Consider the following 21248-nt stretch of genomic DNA (forward strand, 5'->3'; position numbering starts at 1 on the left):
TCCAAAGATCTCTGGGTATACCTTCTACCAAGGAAACATATGCTCACAGAGATTAAATGCTTTTCTAGATTATAACTAGTAGGCTCATAGTTACACAAAACCACCAAATGTGGAGCCTGTGTGTGTATGTTTGTTTGTATAGAAAGGAAGTAGAATAAGAGCTAAAAGGGGTATGGCAGTATTAACCCACTTTTAAAATTAAGATTCCTGAGTAAACATATATTCCCCCTTCTAAGAATAGCTACAAAAGAAACCACAATAATAACGATAGGTGAAGATTCTGATCACAGTATTGTTTAGTAACTCTAAAATGTACATGTGTAAGGACAAAGTATGGGACAGAAGAGGTAAGACAGGAACAAAAGGCTGCTATTGAGCCAACAGAATTCTGGTGATTTATTTTTCTACCTTTCCCAAACGTTCTTTTAACATGAAACAAAACAAAACAAAAACAAAAACAGAGAAGACAAAGAGTGCTTACCACGGAGACCTTGCTCACAACATCTCCGGCAACTGCTAAGCCTTGAGCAAAAGTACGGGCTGCTACAAATGCACGAGTAACCTGGAGCTTCAGTTTGCGAGGGACATCTCCGAAGGGCTTCAGCTGCTCCGTATACTTGCTCACACATTCCAGATACTCATCTGTAAAGTGGTACTGGGAGTTCACCAGGCGGAACATCCGCTCCAGGAGGCGAGCCCAGAAGTCATTTAGCATTTCTTCCAGGTTCACATTTCCCACCACGTAGTAACGCTTCAATTCTACGAAGAGATCTTTAAATAGCTCAGAATTTTGCATGTATAAATGGCCATATGTCTTCACAAACATATCATTCAGGGATTTCTCTGCATTTTCAAGTAGTTCTTTGAAGAATTCTAAAACCAACACCAAAAAAAAAAAAAAAAAAAAAAGAAAAAAAAAGGAAAAACGAAAGAGTTTTCAGTATTTAAATAACTGCTTTTCCAGTAAATTTGAAAACGAAAAAAAAAACCCACAATTAAATTGGAAAACATGTTTGTATATAGGGTGAATTTCCTTTGGGGAATGTGGCATCTCAGATCCTTTGCCAATGAAAGGAAACCTATGTCACAAAGTCACTTACATAGGTGTCTGAGAGAGGAAAAAAATGAAAATTTAAACTAGCAATTTCTCAGGAGTCAGTACAATACACACATTCTCTCATTCTCTCTCTCACTTTCTGTCATAGGTGGATAAAGAAAAACTGGAAAAAAATGGGCACATGAAGTCTAAAACATGAGATTTCCCTCAACTTTTTACTTAAGAATCTAAGCCAAAGTTAACCATGCCTTCTAATTGTAACCTAAGAGCAGGACAGGTGTCTTCAAAAAGTTGTTATTTTACTTGGGCCTGAATTTTTTTTCATTTCTCCTTTTTACTTATCTATATGATCATGCACTATAGCTGCCTGGAAAATGCTTGAGGCCAAAAAACATCATCAAACACCCCTACAAGCAAGCACATAAGTTTTCTGAAAATAAGTTCCTGGGTGTTTCTCTGTGACAGTAGTACAAATTGGGAGTATCCAGCTTGATCCTGGGTTTCTAAAGGATTTATACAATAACATCATGAGACTCTTTTCAATGTTCCTTCTGATTGTGTGTGTGTGTGTCTGTGTGTGTGTGTGAGAGAGAGAGAGAGAGAGAGAGCATGCATAATGGACTTAATAATAAATATAGTATATTTATGAGACAACATGAAAAAACTGAAAAATGTAAATGAGAATACCTGGTTATTTCAGATTTACTTTTTGGCCACCATACAGCCACAGACTAAGTGTTAGATATTTTAATCTCTTAACTACAAATGGCAAACTAGAGTTTTCTCCTGAAGCTTTCCTCAGAAACTTCAATGAAAAAACAAGCCAACAGTGTATCTGTAACATTAATCATTCTTAAAGAATCTCTTGCCTGGTATAAAAATAAACACCTCATGATATCAAGTTTATAAGCAGGAAATATAACAAATACCAAAGCAAAATATAAGGACCACATCAAATAAGAAACTGCCTCTGAGTAAATATGGAACAGAAAAGAAAATATGACACCTACTTCAAAGCCAGAACATTGGTGAGCTTATCAAAATGCAATAGTCCTACAAAACCATTCTCTTCTCACGTTGGGTGGACAACTCAGAGACTGGCCACTAATTCCAAATAGCTTTTCAAAATCTGGATGGAGGAAACTGAATACTTTTGCAGGGAGATGTATGTGTGTGACTTTCCTGACATGCCAAGAGATTCTATACTTATGTCTCTCAGCCCCTAACTCATCACTTAGTGGTTCCTTGAGGCCTAAGGATAAAGTCCACAGTCCTCCCTGGTTCCAGCTTTTCAAACATTGTAGGTATGATTTGTGTGTGTGTGTGTTTTTTTTTCTTTGCTTCTCTCCTTTTCATCTGGTTCTTTTCCCTACTATTGCTTGCCTTTTGTTTACTGGGCTTTCTTCAGAGAAACAAAGGGAAACAGACTTCCTCTGCATAGTAAACAAACAGACAGGTCAACTCATCCCCATTACAAGTGTGCAGCCTGACATTTTAACCAAAGCTCTCTCCCTGAAAGTGAGAGGGCAGAAACTGCACAGAGTTAGGAGAACAATAAAAGAAGCATACCAATCAGCTACCTGGGATGGCCTTTTATTCTCTCCAAAATCCCCTGAGTGGTTCTCAAAGTGTGGGCCTGGGACCAGCAGGATCAGCATCACCTGGGCACTTGCTATAAATGCAAATTCTCGGCCCCACCCCAGACTTACCGAATCAGAAACCCTGGAGGGTCCCTTTTGCTGTGCATCATTCCATTTCTACTAAGGGCACTCTCAGCAGCAGCTAGGCAACTGGCTTGTCCAGGCCAAATGGTTTGGTGGACAGGCCAAAATTTTCAGCTATCTGTGATTCCGATATACCCTAAAGTTGGAGGACAACTGCTCTAGCTGCTGAAACTTCTCCCATTTCACCTATCAGTTGCAAGCACCAACAACTCAGGGGCTGTGTTGAGTGTGAAGCTGTCAGGGTAAGCATTAATGTTTTAATTAAGAGAAAATGTCTTTCCAATGAATTGTGTTTTTTAATAAATTTGTTGCATTCCTAGGAATGACTTTTTTATTGTCTTGGGGACAAATTTTCTTGTGTGGAACTCTCTCAACTAAGTGTTAACATAGATGATTAAATGTACGCAGTACTTTTCTAGAGTTCAAAGTTAAGAAGGGACCTTAAATACCATCTGGTCCATGTCCCACACCATGCTTGAATTTTGCTACCAGCCTTGCCAAGTGGTGATTGCTCATGGAGGGCATTAAAGGCACATGTAGGTTGCGTTATTACATGACCAGTGTGTTGCACACATAGCTATTATATAGTGGAAAAATAAAGCCTTGTCATCATTGAGAATAATATGCAAGCCTTGTGTCAATCCAGTGCTATTAATATTTCATGACCAAAAAAAGTGGATTCCAACAGCAACCACAGGTCCTTCCTTATATTGAATTTTTATTATATGGCTCATAAAATTGGCACATATCAGCAGAGACTGGACATTCAGAATTATTTGACTTGTGCTTTCAGACTCATTTAGTAAGTAATTCCCAAAACTCACTTGTATTTTTAAGGAATGTCACCTGGAGTCATGTTGGTTTCTAGGGGTGGGGTGCAGTGTGACATTTCAAGCTTAGTTTTAATTTAAAACTTCTAATAAATGTCAAAGTTTAGCCTTTTGACAAAGTGCCGCAAGTCAAACAAACACTAAATCACTGAACACTTTATGGAAAAAGTAAAATGTTTTCTATCTTGGAGTTCCTCATTCAGGTCAAGAGCTTGTGGGTGGATGTAGCCATATATAACATAGCTACTCTGGAGTATAAGAGAAATGGCCTAATGAACAGGAGACCGATTTGAAACTGACATGCCCCTGTCCAACACCCACCATGGACCATACTTTGGTTTGCATGACTCACATTCTGTCTAGGAAAGTTTCAGAGTGTGTGTGTGTGTGTTTATGCTAGTGTGTACTTTAAGAGCCTAGCTTGGTGCTATATACATACTAAATCCTAATTCATTTCATCACTCAGAAAATTTATTTTCTTTCCTTCACATTTTAAAAGACTCTTTAATGTGGCTACATAAGTTGCAAATATAAAGAGCATTTGAGTGAGCATGTGGTTAATAAATGCTTGAGAAATTCTATAAAACTGATATAACGAGTTAAAACGTCACAATTTCTCCAAATGGGTATGCAATTTGACAAGTATGTACTGAGTGGCTCTTATGGGCTCAAATCAAAGCACATGGTGTTTTACCATGCATCTTAACTTTCTCTCTGCCCAATCAGACCATAATGAAAATTTCTGGTAAGACAAATTTCCCCCAACCAATTCACCTTTACCATACACTGCCACTCTCCACATACGGTTTTATGAGAACACCAGAGATTTTTTTTAAACGTCTATAAAATTGTTAATCTCGCACTACATACAAAAAGTTCCTAAATATTCATATATTTAATCTATGAGAGTCAACCAGACAAAAATCAGGGGATCCAGAAGACCCAGACTCATTTCTTTTTAGACGGATTCTTACTAGCCCTGTTACATGGGACTATTCTACCTATGCCTTTTGCCTCAAAGGGACCTCATAAGGATGGCAGACATCTTTTAAATTCTAAAATCCATAGCAATTAGGGACAATATCAACCAAAGCATAATAATTTGCTATTAGAAAGAAGGGGAAAAAATCCTTTTGCATCTGTTCCTTTTATTAAACTAGCAGCTCGCATGTTCTTGCATAATTCTTTCACAGCCCCAATCCTCCTTTCTATTCCCATGACATTTACCTTTACAATGAAGAAAGAAGCATAAATTAGCCATTCAGATCCCGGTCCACAGCCATCAATAGCAACTTCAGTAATCACTGCAATGTTCATCTCCATTTTTTTTTTTCAATTATTCTCAGAACTCAGAATCAGGGTCAGATCTTAACTGCTGAAGAAGAGCTGTACAGGCCCTAGACACCTAGCAATCATTGCTCATAATCATTATGCCTGAAACTAATTACAATACACTTGGTGACTAAGAGAGAACCAGCCAAGAGCAATGTAAACCAGGATTCCACAACGATCAAAAGCCAAGCAAATTGGAAGTTAGATCTGTGCAGCAATTGCTTGTATTCATGTAAAAATGTTGCTCAGGGAATCTGTTTTAAGTAAAGCTACTGGTGTCTGAAAGAAAGTTTGAGAGGTGGTGGTTTGCAAGGATTTGAAATATAGCGTCTGTGATCAGGGTTTATTTCCCCTTCAATTTTCAGTTTGAAGGCTTAAGTATATACATTCTAAAGATAAAGCAGCTGCTACTCCTTGAACTCATGAATGGCCACTCAACACAGGGATGGAAATAAACACTGTAACACGCTATGAATCTAAAGCAGGAGGACACAGTGGGAAAAAACAGGAGATCTCTCACTCAGGGACTCTATGACCCTGCTCGGGGAAAAGGACTAATCTCTCTGAGCCTCTTTTATCCCATCCATAAAATGGGGCTATTATCACTCACCTCATATGGATAATGCTTGGCATAAAGTAGATGCTCAACAAATAAACGTTATTACTAATATGTGAGATAACAGTGTTGTCACTCTTAGAGTTTCTTTGTATCTACAATCATTTAAAAAAATCTTTAAAGACTGGTTTTTATTTTTCCTAGTGGAGTCAAACATTATCTATCTGAGGGTACATAAATGAAGCCAAAGCTGCTGGAGGTCTTCTAAGAAGACCCAAGGCCTTATAAAATTGGGAACTGTTTATCCTAAGGGAAATGCTTAATGGTTCTACCTTCAAAGGTTGTGAAATGTCCCAGATATCTATGAAGGTGGGAGTGACTGCTGGGTGAAAAATAGGGAATGGGGAAACCTCACCCTTGAGAAGAGAGTTTACATTATATTAAACAAGAGAATAACACACGCACCACATATATATAAAAAATAAGAATTAATCAGCAGGTCAACACCCTCCACCCATGTATTTCATTTGCATACTACCTTCTTTGCCAGAAGTCCACTTGGTATAAGGATTGAGCTAGGGAAGTGTAAGTACTTTCCAGTTCTAAAATATAATCATTCTAAATGCAAGTAGTACCAATTTAACATGGGAAAAACTAGAGTGAAAAGGCAAACATTTTCCATATAAAAGTTTTCTATGTAAATATCCTGTCTTTTAAAAAAGAGAAGAACATCATGTACTTCTGGAACTTCTATCCCCAGCTATTTGTCTTACATCAAACAAACATTCAAAATTCTTGAAATAGGCCAAAGAACCTCCAGTTCTGCTACTAAATGCCACATTAGTTACTCCTTTATAAACAATCAACTGGCTATTGATTAATGAACTAGAATGCATTCTAGAATTAACCCATAACCTTAAGAGATTGGGGCCCTTTTTATTTGATCATTTTTTTTTTTTTTGGTGCTATAAATTACCACCTGGTATTTACATTATTAGGAAGCTGCCTTTTACATAGAAGGATTGATTTTTCTCTTACTATAAATGCTGTACTTCATACCCCTGGTGTGGCATGCAAACATTAAGTTACTAGATCAACAAAAGTGCTGAAAAAAGAAGCCTCCTTGTAAATGCTACAAATCATGCCTTTCAAACTTCTAAGAAAATTTAAAGAGTTACACCCATCGACTCTTTCACCTAAGATCAAGTAATTAATGAAGAACAGCAAACATAAGCATCTAAGAATGTAAGGGAAAAAAGGAAAAGTAGCAAGTATTTTACTGACAACCTGAAACTTGGGTTTATCACTATCTCCTCCTGTTTTGCTTTTTTGATAAAGTCTGCATAATTTTTTTTTGTTTTTTAAACAGGCATTTTTTCTCAAGCATGGCATAATCTCACTCCTCAAGAGTGCCTGCTAAGGCATGGTGTACCAAAAGATCATATACTCAACTTACGTTTATCAACTGATAGCAAATCAATATGCTGCTCCTTGGCCAGGTGCAGCAGCTCATGCCTGTAATCCCAACACTTTAGGAGGCCAAGATGGGAGGACTGCTTGAAGCTAGGAGTTTTAGACCACCCTGAAAAGTGAGACCCCATCTCTACAAAAATTTAAAAACTTACCAAGTCATGGTGCTGCATGCCTGTAGTCGTAGCTACTAGGGAGGCTGAGGTGGGAGAATCGCTTAAGCCCAAGAGTTCAAGGCTGCAGTGAGCTATGATTACACCACTGCACTCCAGCCTGGGCAACAGAGTGAGACCCTAACTCTAAGGAAAAAACAAAACAAAACAAAACAAAACAAAAAACCAGGCTGCTCCTTGGTGGACAGGCCAATCACCAGCTGTAGCTCTTATTAGGAGCTATTAGCATATCACAGAGTACTAGAGGATTCTGCCAAAATAAGATCAGCCTTTCTTCCCAAGGTTGCTTTTATTCGTGAACACATTTTGAATGCTAAGGCTCCAAGGGAATAAATACAATGTTTACTGATGGCCCTCATCTTTGGCTAATATGGCCAGGGACACAGGCTCAGTATTGTAAGGTCCCTTTTGCTGGGCATCATTCCATTTCTACTAAGGGCACTCTCAGTACCAGCTAGGCAATTGGCTTTAGCATGCCCAGAGTTCTGTGCATTCAGAAATGCCCAGAGAAGGTTTCAGGCATGTGTAAGTAAGCTAGGGAGCTGGAGGAGCCATTGCAAGTGTTCCATGTTCTCACCTCTATGTGGATCAGTCAGAGAGGTACCATATAGCTTCAAAACACATCTCATAATAGAGTCTATCTGTTAATAATCTAATGTCAAGAGAAAAATCAGGCCAGGCACAGTGGCTCACGCCTGTAATCCAAGCACTTTGAGAGGCCAAGGTGGGCAGATCACTTGAGGTCAGGAGTTCGAAACCAGCCTGACTGATATGGTGAAACTCTGTCTCTACTAAAAATACAAAAATTAGCCAGGTGTGGTGGCATGCGCCTGTAATCCCAGCTACTTGGGAGGCTGAGGTGTGAGAATCACTTGAACCTGGGAGACAGAGGTTGAAGTGAGCTGAGATCGAGCCACTGCACTCCAGCCTGGCCAACACAGTGAGACTCTGTGTCAAAGAAAAAAAAAATCAGAACATGAAATAGCAAATCATTATGATACCAATATGCATGTATGTATATGTATTATCTAGGTACACAAAAAGATGAGGTAAATCACCCAAGAGTGATGGTTGGGTGCTGGGGATCAAGGATAATTTTTTTCATTCTTTCTTTCTTGATTTTGTTCCCTCAGATATTTCAGTGACATTTTATAATCAGAAAAGTGACATACCTTCATGCTTTCAAAAGTAACTTTATTTCCCTTTATTCCCTTCATTCTATTTAACCACTGGAGGATTTGATGTATTTTTCTACTTTTCCAAATTTCACTGTAATACTTAATAAAAAGAAAAACATTATTTTAAAACTTCACCAAAGCAGTTTCCATATTTTTTCATAAAGAAATATGTAATTTTTTTTCCTAAAAAGTATTCCTCATTATAGCAACTTGAAAAATACGGATAGGTATGAAGAAAATACAAATATAATCCCCACTGTTAAAAGACAGTGAAAATGGCTTATCAAATTTCCTTCCTACCTTTTCCCTTGAAAATACATGTTGTTACATGGTTGAAATCAAAATGTATTTGCACCGCGTTCTTATGTAACACTATATGGTTTGTATTTTCTATGTATTTGAAACTTCTTCAGAAGCATCATTTTTTTTTTTTTCGAGACAGAGTCTTGCTCTGTCACCCAGGCTGGAGTGCAGTAGTGCGATCTCAACTCACTGCAACCTCCACCCCTCTGGTTCAAGTGAGTCTTCTGACTCAGCCTCCCGAGTAGCTGGGATTACAGGCGTGTACCACAACGCCTGGCTAATTTTTGTATTTTAGTAGAGATGGGGTTTTACCATGTTGGCCAGGCTGGTCTCAAACTCCTGATCTCAAGTGATCCACCCAATTTGGCCTCCCAAACTGCTAGGATGACAGGCTTTAGCCACTGCGCCCAGCAGAAGCATCATTTTTAATGACTGCAAACAATGACACCACATGGACGGAGAATAATGTAATCACTGTGGGGCATGCAGGCTTATTTCCAATTTCCTACTCCTAGAAATAATGCTGTGATGAACATCCTATTAACATTGTACATAAGTGTTTATGCAGATCTTTCTTTCCTTGGGATACACACCCAGAAGTGGAATTACTAAATCAATGAGTATGAACATATTCAAAATTGCTGACACATTGCCAAATCTATCTGCAGAAAGGTTGTGTCCATGTACCATCCTTGCTGTTAGAGTCATATTTATTACAAGAGTTTCCATTGCTCTGCTAATTCTTTCAAGAGAGAGGGTGATGAAGATGGGTGTGGACAATGAACAAGAAAGGGCTGAAGCCTGTCTGGATAGGGAATTCTCTCAGTCAATCAGCCGGAGTCAGTGCTAGATCAACTAACCCCTGTTCTTTGCCTGGATAGACAGACATACAGAAGCAGAGCAGGCAGTGATGAACAACATTCCAAACTCCCAGGCCCAAAGAGTAATGAACCAACAGAGTTGATACAAGCAGTTCATTTGAAGCTCCTCTATGTATTTACTTCCCTCCAGACAGATCCATTGCTTCTTGCTGATGTCATGCCTTCTGAAGAAGTCAAAGCTAATAGGAGAAGACCCAAAGTTAAAGTACTTCGGGCTCTGTAGAAGCTACACATGCATTTTCAATCCGATGAGACAGCCAATGCTACAGCCACAATTGGTCACACTTCAGATAACAACTCAAAAGGCAGAAAACCTTTGTCAATAGAGAAATGTGTGTATTTTGTCTGAGCTTTTGATTTGATTACAGTAAGCTTGCAGTGGCTCATTCTGGTCAAGTTTCACAGAGAGATTATAAAAGAATTAGCAAAAGTGGCTGGCTTTTTAGTCTCTTTCATATGGAAGGAAAAGAAAATAGAATCATAAAGGAAAGAGTAGCAGTGCTTTCGAACTAAATCGAAGACCACTGGCATAATCTGGAAGAAACACTGCATTTGCAAGAAGGCCAGAAGGCCTCGTGTCTTTCTCTGTACTTTTGAGGCTACTCGGCCTACGAAATGTTGCCCACTGTACTGTAGCAGAGGTTTTAGAAAGCAATGATTTTTTTTAATGTCTTAATGAAATGTGAGGTGAGGATTAAAAACCAATCAGTGTTGTATGTTATGCTATGCATATCTATGACACACTTACTTTGAGGATGTTTTAGACTTTTTCCAATTTAAAACCCTCTCAGGGGATCTTTAGTAAGTAACTGTGGCCATATAAATGATAATAATCTATCTATATAGGTAGAAAATAGTTAAGGTCAGGGGTCAGGAAAATTACAGAAATTTCAGCTTAGTTAATGGCCATGAAGCTTAGCTGGACATATTTGTCTTTTAAGGTTAGCAGACAGCTCACTTCCACTGAGATATGCCTTTCACGGGCATATAAATTCTAATGCCTCCCACTCAGCCTCTGCACTGGTTAATGGCTAATATGAACTACAGAAAATTTGCAGTTAGTGATTAAAACGCAGATTCTGCTAAGTCTGAAGAGTGCTTCGTGCCCTGCCTCTGTGAAGTGATAGGAAACAAGGGGCCTTAGGGCTTAAGGGAAGGGTAGCTGCTTGGTTTACACTTGGCCCATGCAGATAGATGGGACAGACAATTATTTCTTTTATGTGCGTTTTAAGCTAATTCAGAAAATTTCTACTATTATTCAAGTTAACAAGCTTCAGGCTCATGGGAGGGTTTTTCAAAGACCTGGTGAAAGTAGCTGAGAGTTAAAAAATGATAGAGGGAAAATAGAGGGTACCATACAGACGGCTAATTAACATCTTGTAAGGCCTTTCACTAAAGCAGCTGGTCTAGTCACATGTTTAAAAGATTCACAGAATTGGTAGAATTGAAAGGGTTTTAGAGAGCATCTAGCTCAACCCCCTCATTTTATGGATGGGAAAACTGAGACTCAATTAATTGCCCCAGGTCACAGTCACAGTGGGTTCACTGCAGAACTAGGATGATAATTCACTGTGCACTGCCTCCCATCCAAAGTTGCTAAATTTGCTCTAAAAATGACAAAGGAGTTTTCCCAATAGACTAGCATCAGACAACATGCATTTCCTTAGTTCTTCAAACATGCAAAATATCTACAGTTTGATACAGGCAGTTATATAGCAATGATATTACTTCATAATTATAACATCATTTTTACTAGGTAATTCAGAAATACATTTAACGTGGCAGCTGTAATCACCTTAACCTATTTGGGTTTTTAACTATGCTTCTTTTAAAAACTATTTTCTCACAAAATGCCAGGCATTTGGGGATGGGTCTTCATGCTGTAGTCCCAAAACACGGATTATGCCCCACTTCTATTTCTATTCCCTTTGCCAAGCAATTTTCCCTAACTCCCTCCTGAATTAAGTATGTGATTAGCATATTCATGAGATGACTAATTCAGCTAAGTTAATTAGCAGCTCTACTATCAAAAAATTCCCAGAATTGGCCAAGAGGGGGAGCACCTAGCTCTGTCACTACCACAATCTGGCTCTGTCTCCAGCAGATAGCAGATTTCTGGTATTAAACACCCTAAGTTATAAAGTGGGTTTGAAAAATGACAGCATACAAAAACATAGAGACCAATCTTTAAACTCAGTTATATGTATTTAAAATATAAGAAATGTGATAATTTTTGAGGCGGAGGAAGTTTTCTCTTGTACTTCACCCAAATCCAAACACACACACGTTTATATCTTAAAAACTGATATAGAGTGTAGTCTCTTGAGATGTACAAACGATAGAAAATTAAAAGTACAGAACAAAAAAAGGGCCTTAGAGGTAAGGGACCTGGAGAAGGGACTCATCTCTCAAATCCAATGACTCCAAAAATGCCAGAGCTGGCAACTATAACCCTGACCAGGGTCAACTGAGGAAGAATGATGGAAAACTGGGATAATGGAATTATTTCCGGTAACAGAAGGCTAACTCTCTACAAGCCCCCAAACTTTTTGTTGGAAAGTTTTTTCTTTTTCAATAATTACTTTAAAAGTAATTATTTCTACCTTAGAAAGAAGTAGTATCTCATAGACATAGACAGGTTTTGATGGTAGACAAAGTTCTCTGGGGTCAAGGTCACCACTTTGAATTTACACTATAAGCTTGCAGATGACAAAAGGTACTCCCTTGAAGTTGCCTGACCCAGAATATTTCCATGTGTCCTTTTACTATTTCCTTACTATATGTCCCCAGCTGTCTCTGTGCAACTTCACTGCTCCATCTTGGTTCCCTACCACCAACTTTTTAGTCTGCCCAAATTTCTCTCTTCAATTCACACCAAAGAGCCAGGGTTTAGCTATTATAATAGTTTGGATAATTCTTTGACCAAAGCATCTACCCTTGAATTTCTGAAAATCAAGGCATATCCTATAGGCAGCCTGTTAATCAATGCCCTTGGATTGGCAGGCCTTGAGAATTACTGGCAAGTCCTAATTGACAGTCTTAAAAATTAGTCAATCATCGGCAGGCGTGGTGGCTCACGCCTGTAATCCCAGCGCTTTGGGAGGCCGAGGTGGGCGGATCACCTGAGGTCAGGAGTTCGAGACTAGCCTGGCCAACATGGTGAAACCACGTCTCTATTAAAAATACAAAAATTAGCTGGGTGTGGTGGTGTGTGCCTGTAATCCCAGCTACTTGGGAGGCTGAGACAGGAGAATCACTTGAACCCAGGAGGTGGAGGTTGCAGTGAGCCAAGATTGTGCCACTGCACTCCAGCCTGGGCAACAGAGCAAGGCTCCATCTCAAAACAAACAAACAAAAAAATTAGTCAATCAATGCAGCACCCACAAGGGGACTATGATTTGCATATTCATAGTCAACTATTAGTACCAGTCAACTAAGATTTTTATAAAATTATCTCATTGTTTCTGTAACCTAACATGGAGAAAATGTGCAAAGTATTCTGGCATTCCAGTATTCCAGCATTCCAGTATACTGATCTCTAGATCAAATACATTTCAGCTACTACCTATTTAAAAAACACTTGTATCTATGTTCCCTAACTTTATTGTCTATGCTGTATTTTGTTATATTATTTCATTTATTTGTTTTGAGACAGGGTCTTGTTCTGTTGCCTAGGCTGGAGTGCAGTGGCATGATCTTGGCTCACTGCAGCCTTGAACTCCCAGGCTCAAGTGTTCCTCTCACCTCAACCTCCCAAATAGCTGGGACCATAGGCACACACCACCACTCCTGGCTAAGTTTCGTATTTTTAGTAGAGACAGGGTTTCGTCATGTTGCTCAGGCTGCTCTCGAACTCCTGGGCTTAAGCAATCTGCCCACCGTGGCCTCCTAAAGTGCTGGGATTACAGACATGAGCCACCGTGCCCAGCCTATGCCATATTTTAATTTGAAGTCAGAAAAAAACACTGGAGTTTCATAATCATTAAAGTTTTGAAACTGATCAAGGCATAGTGTTAACATATTTATTGAATGTGAAGCCTGGTAGGGAAGAGCAAGAAAAACTGTTTTTCTATCCTTTTTAAAAAACACATGTTAACACTTACAGATAAAGTTTCTCTGTATGGTTTAAGAAGAAAAAAGAAAGCAAAACAAAACAAAAAAAACTTACACATTGGAATCATAGTAGTGCTATAAAACCATGGGGAGCGAGAAGGGAAAAGAATAGCTAAACCAGCAGGCCCATAGGCAATGACTGTGGGCTCCCTGCCAGGAAGACAGAAGTCTAACAAGAAATGAGGTGGCTTGGAGTAGAAGGCCTTGGAACTTAGAAACAACTCTATCTCCACTACATTGTGCTGCCAACAGGAGAGTCATTTCTAAAGAGCAGATTTTTTTTTTCCTTCTAAATTCCATTATGAAGCCCCTAAGTGGTGATTTTTAAATATCAACATCTTAAGTTTTCAAAGATGACCATTTAATTATCTAAGTTTTCTCCCCAAAGTAAAAGAAAAGACTTAGGTTATTATCTTGAATGAGAAATGTCATAGTGAAGAAAACACCATTATTTTCAATAATAATAATTCAGTGATCAGGAGAGACAGGGGAGGTCTAATGATAGATTTTGCCAGTAACACCCATTTTCATGTGGTATTAACATACTGTTAAATATTCTTAACAGCTACAGCATATATGTAGAGGGATGTGGGTAATAAGAAAGATATATAGATATATAAATTGTTCCCATTCATCCAGGGAAAGGTAATAGAACTAAGATACAATTTTCCACATAGTGTGTTTGAAAAAATGGGTAGGATCAATGGCATACTACATAGACAGTGTTTTAGTTCAACTACATTATAGATTAAATATGCTTTTGTGGTCTCACCTGGGAACCTAACACTTATTAAATTGGCTATAAGTTTGAAATAACAAATCTCAAAGCCAACATTTGAAATACAACCTGTTCTTTAACTGAGGACTGCCTTATCAGCTATATCAAATCTAATTTAGTCTAACTTTCTCACCATGGTAACAAGCCCTTTGCAGAAATATTCAAAGACATTTCATATCTAGAAAATTTGTCTTGTACTTCTTCACCACACATAATGTCAAGAAAAGCATGCTTCAAAGGTACTATGTAATTAGAATGGCCTTTAAAACAGGCACAAAGGAAATCATTCCTCTTAAAACTAAATCTACTTCATAACAATCTTCAAACTGAGTGAACAGCACCAGGGAAAAGAATCCTGAGGTGTTTTGGACTCCATATTCTATTTTTTAAAGTCTGTTATCTGTGCCATTGTTCAGATAGGACCAAAGTACACTCTCAATTGGCTCATATTGGCTATTTCTTCAATATTAAGAGAAAGTGTGCCTGTGAGAAGTCATGTCTGGCACAGGTGATTAGAATGGGTTCTGTTGTGGCTTTTACATGGAAAGACTATGCAAGAGCTTCAGTTAATGTGAGGCTGGATGGAGCCCAGCTTAATGAAGACTATAGTAAAATAGCTACTTTTGGGTCTCTGCTGCATGGAAACTCAAGAACTTTAATCCTGTCCATGTTCCGCAAAACTTTTAGGAATTCTAGTTGTCTTTGGGGATCCATTTTGAAATTTAATTTGAAGTCTAGCATCTGTAAATTCTCTCTATTTTGACTAAGACAGTTTTCAGATGCCTGCTTTTTATTAGGAGGTCTTTCTTTCTAAAAAGGGATTTGCGTCAATAACACTATTCTGTGTTCATCCAAGAAAATAAATGAAAGCATTTAAGTTAAACTAATCTATTTTTTGGCTCCTTGTGACCATATTTCCATAATGCCTACCATACAGATTCCAGTGCATCCGGAAGTGTTCTAGCCATAAAGCTACGGGGCTAACTCGTCTCTGGTATCCAACAACGACAACATCTTGGGAGAAAACTTAAGCACTGAGGGAGCAGAGGAGCTGTGAAAAAGCTACAGTACAGACTTAACTGCCGGCTCTTACATATGACTTGAATAACATACCATCAAACTTCTTGTAACGTGAAGCAAAGACAGCCTGCAAATGATTGCACTGTTCGCTGACCACACTTTTGAAATCATCTTTACTTTGCAGGCTGTACTTCTCCTCCATCTCTTGAGAGCAGCAGGTAGAACCCTGGGGGCAGATCTTCAAATGATCACCTGCAAGATAAAAAGTAGGACAGTCAATGTCTATCATCATTCATCAAGTCTAAGAGGGAAGGGTTTGATTTAGGTTCATTTCAACCTGTGAGGTTCCTGCAAAGGCCCAGGCATTATGTGTACCTAACAAGTTCCAGGAAGCCTAAAAATATTCATTCCCTTTTTGAGAAAATAAATAAAGCCCTCTCCAAAAAGCAAAAGAACTTTCCAATCAGAGAGATGGCTAAACCACAGGAAAATTGGTGTGGTCAATAAACAATATAGTATTCCATGTCAACTAAAGTCTCTTTTATAAATTCCCAGAGATTCTCATATTCTATGCTAAATACTGCAGAAGTCATGCAAACGAGACACAGTTTTTCCAGATTTGGGAGTTTACACTCCAAGAGAGATTGTCCTTAATGACGAATGATTTATAAAATATGTGACAACAGACAAAAACTGAGCAAATATATGTGCAATAGTTATACTGTGGGGAAACAAAGGGATTTGTGCATTTCAAGGGTTGTCAGCAAAGAGGAAACTATAGGGGTTTATGCTGGATGATCTGAGCCTATGATAAATCACAAAGGGGTAATGGTAATCCTCAATTCTTAAGTTTCAGATTTTTTTTAATCCAATGTATTCTGTGCAGATGTCAGAGACTATATCTACCCTATGATTCTGTATATGTAGCATCATCCCAGTATAGACCAACAACTTCCAATAAACGCCTTTATGTAGTGATGCAGCCCCAAGAGTCAAGGGAAATGTCAAAGACATCACTCCACAGCAACCCAACCCACGAAGTATTTCCCCCACTTATAGCAACTGCATTTCGCTTGCAGTTTGAAGGTGAGGTTTTTTTCTATACGCCCCAGAGTTCCCCCCTTGTTCTCCGTCACAGAACAAAAATTGTGCTTTGAAGAGACAATGTCTCTTCCCTCATAATGACCACAAGATGCAATGCCACTCAAAAATAAACCCCACTAGCTACTATCACTTCAGTCTCTCCAATATTAATTGGTGTGGTATAATTTTGTACACATGTTTACAAGGATTGACTTTCACTGTTCCTTCTGCTATTGCTGTCCGTGTTCTATGTAAGTCAAAACGGGTCCGAAGACAGAGGTGATCTGAGGAACTCAGGAATGAGTATATTGAAGACATATGAACCTGTCAATGGTAAGTGTGTCCAATCAACAAAGTGATGGGGAATTAAAAGCTAATCATTCAAACAACACTAATCATGGAAAACGAAATGGTCCATGAGCTGGTCATTGCTGTTTCTTGGCCATGTGTACTTACAGGAAATAGGGCTTCGCCTAATAGAGATATCAAAGCAGCTTTAGGGTAGCAGGGTATTTCAGATAAAATTGAGCTGGCAATTTATTTGACTAACACTAGATTGTCTACTGCACATATGCAAATAATTATATAATCATATATGTTCCCGATCATTCTTCCTTCCTGGCAATTAAAAAGTAAGGAGAATGTTACTGCCCCCAAAAAAGGGGAGTATGCAGCATTAAAGGACAATGTAAGGAAGGCAGAAAGGGCAACAATCTTCAAATAACTTCCTCATCCAGAAACTGCTAAAAGTTTCTTTTGGCATTTCTGAAAACCGTGGTCAACAGATAATTCTAACAGTAAAAAAAGGAAAAAAAAAAAAAAAGGTTGTGTAATCAAGTTTAGAGCTGTGAGACTGCAGAATATCTTAGATCTCGTTAGTGACAGAAGAGGGGTTGCTACGGCTTGGTTTTATGGAAACACCTTTGTTACAACCAAAAACAAAACTCCCTCTTCACTGGCTTAACAAGTTCACAGCAGGCCTTTGGTACTGGGACACATAATTAACATAGAAAGATTCAGCTGTCTCCTGGTTTCAGGGTTGAGGTAAGGGTTCCCTCCATTATAGTCTTAACACATAAAACAATATGAAGGCCCCCAAATAGTACAGTGCTGTCGCTATATTAAATAATACATATTACACTCATACCCCCTCTAGAAAATGAATTGGATTGCTCAGAATGAGAACCCACAGAGGATGGTTCAAATGAATTACTTCATAATAAAGACTTTCAATAAAATTTTTAAAGATTGTTATAAGCTAAAATTCATTATAGGATAGGCTGTTTTTTCAAGCACCTGCAAAGATTCCATTGTGGTATGGATGAATTTTTAAGGCAAAATAACTTGTGAGTTTGGAAAATAAACTATGCTCACCTAATGTCAACAGGGTTCACACATAAGGGTCACTTACTGGATCCTATCAAAATAGGTTTCTAAGTTCACAGAAAAGTACCCATCTTTTTTCCCTGCCCCCAATGTACATGGGTACATGCACAAACACATGCGCACACACACACATACACCTCAAAGCAAGAAAATACCAAGAGACAGCAGGAAATAATAATTTTCTCTGTTGAAGAAGGTGCTAGATGTTGACAGGCTTAAACTCACCCACAGGAAATTTATACTAAGGATATACCCTTCAAAAACGGGTAGCAGCAATAAAAGTTTTCCTAGTAACCTGGTCCGAGTGGATGGCACCATTTACACTGGCACACATTAAAGGCCCAGAGTGGCCCAGGCACTCCACCCATCTCATCTCCACCAGTGACCTTCAAGCAGAACCTTATCGAGACTTGTTGATACTGGAACACTGGGGCATGACTTTGTTTTGGTGCCCCTTTCCTTCCTTCTTTCCTTCTTTCCTTCTTTCCTTCCTCCCTCCCTCCCTCCCTCCCTCCCTCCCTCCCTCTCTCTCTCTCTCTCTCTTTCTCTCTTTCTTTCTTTCTTTCTTTCCTTTCTGAGACAGAATCTCAGTCTACTGCCCAGGCTGGAGTACAGTGTAGTGATCTCAGCTCACTGCAACCTCCGCCTCCTGGGTTCAAGGGATTCTCGTGCCTCCGCCTCCCAAGTAACTGGGATTACAGGCATGTGCCACCATGCCAGGCTAATTTTTGTATTTTTAGTAGAGACAGGGTTTCACCATGTTGGCCAGGCTGGTCTCAAACTCCTGACCTCAGGTGATCCGCCCGCCTCGGCCTCCTAAAGTACTGGGATTACAAGAATGAGCCACCGTGCCTGGCCTGCAATACCTAATTTTAAAAAGAAAAAAAATAGTGCACTTTCATCTCAGAGAGATCTTTCCGGGAAGATTTTGTCTAATGGTGAAAGGCTTGCCTTATGTAAAGGACAACAACAGGGTAGATACTTGGCTAATGTTTCTGTTGGCAAAGTCATCTGCCCCTCAGTGCAAAGTTCGCACTTTGGGCCATATAGCTCTGAATGCACCACTTATCCTGTCTGCATTTCTAAAAAGCATTACTTGAAAATGTAATTTGACATTCTTGCCAAAAGCCCTGTGACACACGTAGTCCAAGACATACTTGTGAATTAAACCCCAAGACATACTTGGGCTACTGGGGATTCAGTGCCATAACTAGTTAGTGCTAATGAGAAGCACAGGGAGGAAAAGGAGGACAAGTCTGGGTACATTTGAAAATGAAATTATAGCTCCATATTCTGGTAAAAAATCTTTGAAGACTCGAGCAACTAATTCAGTTTTTTTTTTAAACTTGAATATTTCTACTTTAAGCACCCAAAATGGTTTATTTTGAAAGCTAGGGCGTGCATATTATTTGAAAGGCATTCTGTCTTATGTGTTTGAGACTGTTTCTAAAATGCTGTGTCTGAGTGAGAAATCTTTTCTTTCTGGAGATTTCCTTTCTAAGCCCGGTGATCTTATATTCTTCTCATTGAAGAAAGATGCCATAAATTTTCCTTTAGGCTGAGAGAGCTGAACACGAGGACAACAGAATAAAGATGGGACAGGTAGACAGCCACTGTGGGGGTAGCATTGGACACTGGTACTTTTTAACAAGGGCTCTAGGTGATTCTGACCCTTCCTTAAGAATTGTTGCTAGAAAGGCTTCTGAATTCCAGCTGTGGAACAGCTGGTTATAGCAGGTGACGATTAGTCTACTACCTTAGCGAATAGTAGATTATGATCTACAACTGGCATTTCTCTCCCATATTTCCCTAATTCAATCTCCTGCTTCCATGACTCTTGACATATAGTTTCTTCTTCATGTATCGCTTCTAGTCCCTCAAGACTCTCCTGTCTGCTTTCCACTCTCTTTTCACTCTACCCATGTAGTTCTCTCTGACCCCACCCCACCTCTTAAATGGTGCATAATATGAAACTGAAGGGTTTTTTTTATTTGTTGTACTTGTTAGAATTCCTTGTTCTTAATTTAAAAAGCAGGTGAATTCAATGCTTTATGGTTTTCTAAGGAAGCACCTAAATTAAGTTGCTTTTTGTACATGGCCCTTGATTAGTTTTTTTCTTTGTGGGTCACTGGCCCTCAATAGAAAAAAGGTCCCCCAGCCCTGTCCTAGGAGGCTTGGATGGGATTCAATGAAGCGTGCTTTTAAAGCTTAACTCTCTGGCATTAAAAACAAAAAAATCACTCGAAAGAGCCAAACTTTTTTCAATCACACCAGCTCTATGTAATTTCTCTTTAGTCTTAATATCAATGCCTTAGTTTTCAAAGCTGAACAAAGACAATCACAATAAATTACTCCCAATCCTGCTGAGTATGTATTGGTTCTTTTTTTGAAGCACTTCAAATCAATGGTTAAAGAAGTAGGCATTGAATATGAGGAATCTATTCCATCATTTAACAGCGCTCTGAGGCAAACAATCTGTGAAACTGTGCTTTCTCATTTTATCTCATTTATTCCTCTCACCAAAGGCTGGCTCTGATGTACAAATGGGATGCAGCTCATGTTCGTTTATTTTCAGTTGCTCATAACTCAGCTTCCCATAGAAAATGTTATAAATGGTAGATAGGTTCTCAGGCCAGCCCTCAGCTTATTTACTACTAACTTGACTATTTTCAACTATGTCTAACAACCATTTTCTATACGTTTCTCAGAAAATACATTTAGAAATCCAACTAGATGCCAAGAAAGTGTCTCTCCAATTCTCACACTTTTTTGGGAGGTGGGGCAGTAATAGAGGAATACTGGTAGTTACCACTGAGGGGTCAGCTTTCTTTCTGTACCTGCAGGAAATAAAGTAAATCTCTAGTGTTTACTCCCCCAGTGTCCTAAATGGAGAAAACAGAGCCAGAAAATATTGCAAGATACTGGGAGAGAATCCAGGCTTTGCCTGCACCAGTGGGATTTTTAAGGTAGACACTCTTGGTACTCGGACTGATTTTACCAATAATGCAACCTAATGCCTTTGGTAAATAGAGAGACAAACTGTTCCCGAAGGGTAAGGACCGTAGTGAGGAACATTTGAGAAGAATAGACTGGAAAGCACTATGTAAATTGCAAACATAAGAGACTATGATTTTGCATTGGCCTTTCTTGAAGAGTGCCTCACTTGAGTTATGAAGAAAACTTAGCTTTTTACAAGGGGTTTTTAAGGAGTGAATTTAAAAGGTTCCAAATATTTAAAACTACTTGGATCTTTTATTCTGCAGAGATAGCAGCAGTCTAGGGATAAGAAGTTTGATCTAGCCGGGCACGGTAGCTCACACCTGTAATCCCAGCACTTTGGGAGGCCAAGGTGGACAGATGACGA

At 38.9% G+C, this 21248-nt stretch overlaps 1 protein-coding gene across 1 annotated transcript in view; it reads right to left on the reverse strand.

Moving 5' to 3' along the window:
• Positions 1 to 21248, reverse strand: part of GPC4 (glypican 4) — a 116998-nt gene that overhangs the window by 22171 nt on the left and 73579 nt on the right. The window contains exons 2-3 of the mRNA NM_001265741.1: positions 15509 to 15667; positions 482 to 873 (exon numbers count right to left, since the gene is read on the reverse strand). Coding sequence (NP_001252670.1) covers positions 482 to 873; positions 15509 to 15667 — 551 coding nt within the window. The remainder of the gene's footprint in view (positions 1 to 481; positions 874 to 15508; positions 15668 to 21248) is intronic.

This window comes from Macaca mulatta, chromosome X, assembly GCF_049350105.2.
Source record: "Macaca mulatta isolate MMU2019108-1 chromosome X, T2T-MMU8v2.0, whole genome shotgun sequence".
Classification (NCBI taxonomy): domain Eukaryota; kingdom Metazoa; phylum Chordata; class Mammalia; order Primates; family Cercopithecidae; genus Macaca; species Macaca mulatta.